The sequence below is a fragment of the Euprymna scolopes genome, chromosome 7 (assembly GCF_053919585.1).
Source record: "Euprymna scolopes isolate OS-2025 chromosome 7, ASM5391958v1, whole genome shotgun sequence".
NCBI classification, from domain to species: Eukaryota; Metazoa; Mollusca; class Cephalopoda; order Sepiida; family Sepiolidae; genus Euprymna; species Euprymna scolopes.
The window spans coordinates 172,788,265-172,796,678 of NC_136488.1; the positions used below are offsets into that span (position 1 = coordinate 172,788,265).

At 31.8% G+C, this 8,414-nt stretch overlaps 1 protein-coding gene across 1 annotated transcript; it reads right to left on the reverse strand.

The window, feature by feature from the left end:
* Positions 1-265: 265 nt before the first annotated feature.
* Positions 266-8,053, reverse strand: LOC145280151 (uncharacterized). Its single transcript, XM_080131923.1, has 2 exons — positions 7,970-8,053; positions 266-2,463 (listed from the first exon to the last, which is right to left on the reverse strand). The coding sequence occupies exon 2, from the start codon at positions 1,950-1,952 to the stop codon at positions 558-560; it is 1,395 nt and encodes a 464-aa protein (XP_079988049.1). The 5' UTR covers positions 1,953-2,463; positions 7,970-8,053; the 3' UTR covers positions 266-557.
* Between the last annotated feature and the right edge of the window lie 361 nt (positions 8,054-8,414).

An 8,414-nucleotide genomic window follows, 5' to 3' on the forward strand; every position in this document is an offset into this window, starting at 1 on the left:
TCTCTTCCCAGCTCCGAGAGAACACTTTGCATAAGGATCTAGGCCAAACTTTATTCCAACATCTTTGAAAAAGGTATGTGTAATCTGCAAGAGTTGACTTTGCTCAGTATCCGAGCTGACATACAGCTTGAAATAATTCACAAAGAGCAGATGATTGATTCTTGTTTGGGTGTTGTTGGTGGCTGTGGTGTAGGTTTGTCCTGCATGTGTATGTGTTTGACTGAATTTGATTTCCAAGATAAAGAATATGTACACAACTCACAAAGTTTCTGTAATTTCCTTTATTTTTGCTCACAAAAATCACTGCAGCTGACACTTGAATTTTATACAAGATACAAAGATATCTGAGTGTTCAATTAATATTCCTCACTATTTTGCTTATGTTGAGTTTATAAAATACTGAAAAACACAATGTTATATATTCCTAGTCAACTACTTAACTGTTATAATTTATCTGAATTGTGATCTTTTCTTGAATTTTCCAGATTCTGCTTATAAGAAAGTGTATAGTCGTGTTAGGGGACCTTACTTAGACTTTTGTTATTTTGAATATTTTGTCAGCATTTATTTATTGGGTGAAGTAACCTCATTTCATGTTGCCCTGACAAACCTTTGTATAGAGAGACAGAAACTACTTCAGGATGGTGTTTCGTAGATAATACAAATTTTCCTGTTTTATGTGTTTCCATATGTATGCTTAAACTCCATTCATCAGAAGAAGAATATTCACATATTTTACAAGAATATGGCTTTTCATTATGGTGGGTTCGCATATGTTGGACTAATCTTGATTTAAGAGCACAAGAATATTCACATATTTGACAAGAATATGGCTTTTCACCAGTGTGTGTTCGTATATGTCTGACTAAATCGTATTTACAAGAAAAAGAATAACCACATACATTGCAAGAATGTGGCTTTTCACCAGTGTGTGTTCGCTTATGTTTGACTAACCTTGAGTTAGAAGAACAAGTATAATCACACACGTTACATAAATATGGCTTTTCACCACTGTGTGTTCGAATATGTCTGACTAAGTCTGATCTACGGGAACAAGAATAGTCACATACATTACAAGAATATGGCTTTTCACCACTGTGCTTTCGCATATGTATGACTAAATCTGCTCTTCGAGAACATGAATAATCACAAACATCACAAGAATAAGGCTTTTCGCCAGTGTGGGTTCGCATATGTATAGTTAAAGTTGATTTGCGAGAACTCGAATAATCACAAATATCACAAGAATAAGGCTTTTCACCACCGTGAGTTTGCTTATGCTTGACTAAATCTGATTTACAAGAACAAGAATGACCACACACATTGCAAGAATATGTTTTTCCACCTGAGTGTGTTTGAACATGTTTGACTAAATTTGATTTACGAGAACAAGAATAATCACAAACATTACAAAAATATGGCTTTTCACCTGTGTGTACTTGCATATGTCTGACTAAATTTGACTTACAAGAAAAAGAATAATTACAGACATTACAAGAATGTGGTTTTTCACCACTATGGTTACGCATATGTCTTACTAATCGTGATTTATCAGGAAAAGCATAATCACACATGTTGCAAGAATATGACTTTTCACCTCTGTGTGTTTGCATATGTTTGACCAAATTTGATTTACAAGAAAAAGTATTATCACACACGTTACAAGAAAGTGGCTTTTCACCATTGTGGCTTCGCATATGCCTGACTAAATTTGATTTATCAGAAGAAGAATAATCGCACACATTACAAGAATAAGGCTTTTCCCCTGTGTGTTTTCGCATATGTATAAATAAATTTGATCGATGAGAACTGGAATAATCGCACACATTACAAGAATATGGCTTTTCACCAGTGTGTGTTCGCATATGTTTGGCTAAATTTGATTTATCAGAAGAAGAATAATCACACACATTACAAGAATATGGTTTCTGTTTCATAAGCGTTTCCATCATTTTATTCTGTTTGAAATTTCTTGGAATTAATCAATGACATTTGTTGTAAAATATTTATTTTCTGCAATGATTGTTTAAGTCTTTATTTTAACTTAAAATGAATTAATTTACTTACATTTATTTAATTTATGATTTGATTTTGTTGCTTTATTTGAATGTGATCATATTTCACATTTAACAATTCGAGTTGATGGAAATATACATTGGAATCAAACATGTTTATACACAGATGCCAATAAATAGATTATTATAATTTCTTTTTTATGTCTAACTTCATATTTCTTTTTAAAGTAGACATTCCTGAAAACAAAGTCCAACAAAAATTTAAGTTTGTTAAAAAAATCCTTGCGTTCAGCATGTGTGACATTTTTCATTATTTAAGAATCCTTTCTTAAATTGCATAATCCAGAGAAAATATTTTTACAATAGATTTCACTTTTGCATTCAACATTAGAAAATACAAAGTAAATCACAAACGAAATGATGATTCATCCAAATTCATGAGGAACATCTGTAAATAAAAAATAAATGAAATTAAAATTTTATTTACAATTCAATTGGCCTAAGTCCCCGACTTTTTATAATATCTAAAATAATTTACCCTTTTAGACCAGGGGTCGGCCACATCCGGCCAGTGAATGAATTTTGTCCGGCCCACCATCTTACTCTGAACATGATCTAAATATAGGCAAACCAAACCAAAATGACAGTTAGGGCCTGATTATATTGCATCGAAATTATTTTTTAAATCCTTCTTTTTACCTAGAGATTACAATACTTTTTGTTCTTTTTCTCTTCCAGAAATCTATTTTGTCTAAACAAAAACAAGCCCAGGAAAGCTAAGAGAAGAAAAGTGAATTTGGAGGGCCAAACTTTTAACGACGCCTAAAATTTGTTTGCTTAATTTGTCAAGAAACTATTGCTGTGAAGAAAGTTTCAGATATCAAACGGCATTATGAAACTCGTCATAATCATTACAGCAGTTTCACTGGAAAAGAACAAGAAGTTGCACGTTTGAGAAATAATTTAACAAAGCAATCATCCTTTTTACTAGAAAAGTTGAAACAGTGACTGAAACACTGACGCTAACTTTGAGATGTCATAATTAATTGCCAAAAGGATGACACCTTTTACTGATGGGGAGTTCTTCAAAGAATTATTTTTAAAGGTAGAAGTTGTTTGTCCAGAACAAAAGGGAATTATTTTATGCTATCAGCTTGTCAGCAAGAACAGTAATAAGGTGTATTGAAGAGCTGGCAGCAAATGTCAGTCAGAAGTGACTTGGAGGGCATTTTAAACAATCTGGAGTATCATTTCATTGCTATAGGTGAAACCACAGATATGAAGGCTATTTGTCAACTTGCAGTGTTTGTGAGGGATGTAATAGTGATAAGGTGGAAGAATTTGTGAAATTGATTCCTATGAAAGACTAGCACTGGAGCAGATATTTTGCAAAGCATAACAAAATGGATTACTGAAACAAATCTAGATTAATCAAAGCTTTCTGGAGTAATCACATATGGAACACCAGCAATGGTTGGAGAGAAAAAAGCTTTGCTGCATTGCTCCCAAACTATATAGGCATCGATAAAATAATAATCAAACTTATAACAATCAATCTTACATATTTTCCAAATATTCAATTGCTTACCCACAGAAAAAATGCTAGAATGAGAATATGCATTGAGAGATCATTGTTAAAGGTAGCAGAAGTTGTTTGCCCAGAAAAAAGGGAATTATTTTCTGCTACCAGCATTTATAATGAGGATACATTAAGAATTTCTGCAAAAACATGTTTCCCTTGTGGGGCAAATCATTCAATACATCTACAAATGGCCATTTGTTGACATTCCACCTTTTCTACCAGTAATATTGCATCTGTCTTCATAGAGATTAGTAGTCTTCTCTTGAATTTTGTCAAGTACATTTTCTCGAGAGAAGCTGACTTCTCAATCCATTGTCAATAGTCAACATTTCTCATTTGGCATTTATCAGATGTGCTCCATCACAATCCTGTTTGAAATTCATTTAAAGAACCTCCACCTTCACGTCACTCGAGTCACTCTTCTTCACCACTAAAATATTTGTCACATATTTGACAATCATCTTGCATTGAACTCTCAACTTTATTGTTTACTAACAGAGATGTGATAACACAGTTTATTCTGCTACTCCCTCTATAATGTCAGAGGTGATAGGAAAATGTATTTCTTTCAAAATCCTGATAATCTTATACTCATTAGATTCCTTCACTACTACTACTACCACCATCTCCAAACATGCTGACATCGATCCTACTAGTTCTTATGAGCCCTTGGTGCTTTACAGTAGCAATACACATTGAAAAATTTAAATTGCTTAAAATATCTCAATAATCGTATACATAGAGGTTGATGATTTAAGAAAGAATCTTTGAAATTTTAAAAAATCTGGCTGAAAATAAGTTATAACTATTTTTGTGCCTCACACATGTGGATATATTTCCTTCTGTAAAACCATATGCATTTTGTCACATTTTTCACACTACTTTTTCAATAAAAACGCTATAGCTTTGTTCAAACACAAGATTAAGCAATGGAAAATGCCATATAAATGTACTTTTGTGCATGCAATCTATATATGCCACTGAAAATCTCAATTTCCAAGTAATCTCCACGAAATGCACATAAATATGTTGAAATATCATCAAAATTCTATCTATACATTAAAAAAAGTTAGAGAACTTAAAGTCAAATTGTAATGCATTTTATAAACAAGAAACTGCAAGCTAATACAAGAACTGTATAAAAATGAATGTGTTGCAAGATTTCTTTTGTATTATTGTAGATTAACACTTGCTAAATCGCCCTCACCTGCTTCTCCAAAATATGTGGTTCTTTCTTTTTTAAGCAATTACATATAAATACACTGAAAACTTGGAAAAATAAAAAAACAACAAAAATATCAAATAAATTTAAATATTTAATATAAAATCATCTTAAAATTTAACGTTTTTAATGCTCTTAACCATTTTTTCTATGAAAAATTAATCCTCAGATTTTTAGACAATTATTTGTGATTTTAAACAAGCAATTTATTTTTCTATAAGAGACAAAACCTGTTTTGTAAGGTTGCAGGGTCTTTTTTTAGACAGATACGTGTTGCTTTGAAATGATTTGTACAACGAGGGCTTGCAATCCAGACTTAGGTTAAGTGGTAAAGTTATGGAAAAGTTTTGTCTTGAAATGGATACCATTTGGAGTCAGTGTTAGTAGTAGGATTACAAACCCAAATACAAATCCAAATGCCCTAAAAATCAACTTTTTAAAGGTAAATTATTAGTTAGTATTCTAACACACATTAACCATTAATTATTGACGATTAGATTGATAAAGGAAAAATCCTTTATATTGTGGCGACTTCCCAATAATATGACTTGAAATGGGGAGAAAAATGCAACAGGTTGCCCTATTACAACCTCTAGTGACTGGATCACTAATGTGCATTCAAACCCCCTCGATGCTTGAATGCCAATGCTGAAAAATACCACCCCATGCGGCATGTAGCTGATTTAAATAGGAAGCAAGGGGGGGTCATAACAGGAAATCACATTTACATGTGAATCCTGCATGCCCAAGAATCAATAGATGGCATCTTAAACAAAACCAATGTTTAAGATTATAACTCAGGCATCAAGAAAAGCCAACCCACAAAATTATTTCTTACAATATAAAAATGGTGTGCATGTTCTTGTTGAGTGCTTCTAACATGGGTGATTGATTGATTGTATTAGAAACTGTGCTTATACGTAAGCTAAACAGTTTTTCTGTTGATTTAAAAATTGTAAATGTCTCTTGACGATACTGAAGATTGGTTTAAAAAAATGGCACTTCTGCATTATGCAGGCGGCCACCATGGTTTTTGGTGCATTTTACTAAACTGTCACCAGGTGACACTTTTTGGAAAAAGTTTTGGTTCACAAAAGTAGTTTTTTTGAGGTGTCTAAACTTCCAATGTTAGTGTAATTCGAAAAATGTTTCATTCAAATTATTAATTTGTTGTTGACCCTTCAATGTTGGTGTAATTCGAAAAATGTTTCTTTAAATTATTTATTTGAAAAAAAAAAAAATTATTTTATTAAAATCCAATGTTGCTTTAATTCAAAAATTGTTTTATTAAAATTATATTTCCTTACAGAGACTTTTCAATAAATGTTTTTACAATTATATTTTGATACATTTTTATACAATGTTTTGGTTTTCAAATATTTTTGTGTTCAGAAAAATTCTTGTTTGTAACTTATTTGCTGGGTTATTTGACCACAAAGAAATTGCAGTTCTCGCCCCTTAACAATTCTAAAATGGGTGATCAATTTACTAGAACGTTGCATTAGAAACTGAGCACTCCCTACAAATATTTAAATATTGATCTATGTTTTTGTTTTTGATAATCCGGTAGATTAGTGTCCATTCGATAATAATTTGCTGAAAATTTTTTTTAAAAAAAGACGAAAATAAAAAAGTATAGGGGGGTACCACTCGTACACATGGACCATTCCACTTTAGTCTAACTGTAAACAAGCCCCCCCCCCAAAAAAAAACTTTTTTTATTTTTCAAATGAAAGCTCTGGGTAAAACCTTTCTAAACACTAGGTGACGAAACAAAAATGCACAAGCATCCAACTTTTCATCATATTATGTTCAGGCCACTAAACTGCAGTTGGTGCTTATTCAAATTCGCACTTATGGTAGCACGGCTAGGGATCTTTATCTTAGGCCCCCTAAAATCAACAGAGATTAGACTATTCCTGTAATGATCCGGTCTCTGCAGTCCATCATCCCAAACCTTGCCTTCTCTCTTTGAGAAGGGGGTTAGGTTATTGCTAATCGTCTAAGGCACCCTCACTGGGGGTTACCGATGGGGCTGCCCAGCCACTTTTTGCAGGTCATAGTACCTCTCCTATGGGAAGCTGACGTCTCAATCCCACTTTCCGACTCTGGTGTCAAAGTTCTTGTGGTGGGAGGGAACTAAATTTCTTAAAAGTAAAGAAAATACAGAAATATCCGTATGATGTATGTACCAGTCACAGAACAAAGATAAAATATTTAAAAAAATCACGTAATTTAATCAAGTACTTTTTTAAAATTTAATAAATTTTAACTTTCTCGTTTAACCTTCTACTTCATTGCTACCTGACTTACTGTCCATTTCTTTACCGACGTGTCACATGATTAGAACGTTATAACGAGAAAGTGACCATTTCGTAAAAGTCATTAATTTTTTTTTTTCAAAATTTTTTTCTGCTAATATGATTAAAAAAAAAAAAAAGGCGAAAAACACGCATTTTAAGGAGGTGGGCACTCTCGTACAGGTCCGCCGTTTTTTCTTAGGAAAAATCATGAAATAAAAATATTTTACTCTTTTCAAACTTTTATTAAAAACAAAAAAAAACTCACGTTATTCGTCAGTTTAAAGACTTCAAAATTCATTTTTACGAGTAAAACCGTCGGGTGCTTATTCAAATTTGCATTTATTGCGATAAAAAAAAAAAAAAAAAAATGAAGAAAAACTTTCTCGTGTATCTACTTGTCACGGAATGAAAGTAGTGCTCTATTCTAAAAATCACAAAAATTGATCAAGTAGGGGTTTTTTGTTTGTTTGTTTTGTGGTATTTTTTTAGATTAGGTCCACCGAAAAAACAAAAAGAAAAACTTTCATTTTTTTTTTTTTTTTTTGTTTGCGCCCCTGTTGTATAAAATAATTTTTTGGTGCTCATGCATTTTTGGTACCGTGCTGATATAATAACGTCATTATTTTGAAAGCCATTCTTAACATAGGAAGGGGGGTGTTTTATAAGTATTCTGTGCTTCCACCTAACAATTTAATAATAATAAAAGATATTGTGAAACTTGAATTTAACTAGAAAAACTATTTAAAAATAGTGCGGTATCAAAACTACATAAACACCAACTTTTTCTTCATATAAATTAAAAAAAAAAAATAGATATCAGCGAAAATTACAAAATAACAAAACTTACCAATATTCATACTGTAATTTTAATTTGGACATTTTGATCAAATAATTTCGTTTTTTCCTTTTGTTTACGGACTGAAAAATTGCGCTTCTCTGATTGGATAATAATATTTGTTTTCCCAAAGTTTTTTCCCATCTACTTAAATAACACAAAATATACACTAAAATATATACCAAAATATGCGCTAGTTCTGGGATTGAGTTATGTTTGAAAATATATTCTTTTATTCTTCTAATTAATCATAATTTATAATTAAATAAACATGCCTTCCCTCGTCGAACAGCGAGGTTGCTAGTGGCCTTAAAAAAAATTATATTTGGCTTAAAAAAAAAATTGCCTTAACTTTTGGCTTTTCTCTGATTATTTTACAAAAGTTTTTTTTTTTTTTTTTTTAATCGATTTTCACACCAAACAAGGCACAGTGCCACTTTGCAGCAGGGGACTACTA

Excerpts from the sequence above, each read along its gene's own strand:
- LOC145280151 (XM_080131923.1), bottom strand. The coding sequence starts at position 1,952 with ATGATGGAAACGCTTATGAAACAGAAACCATATTCTTGTAATGTGTGT.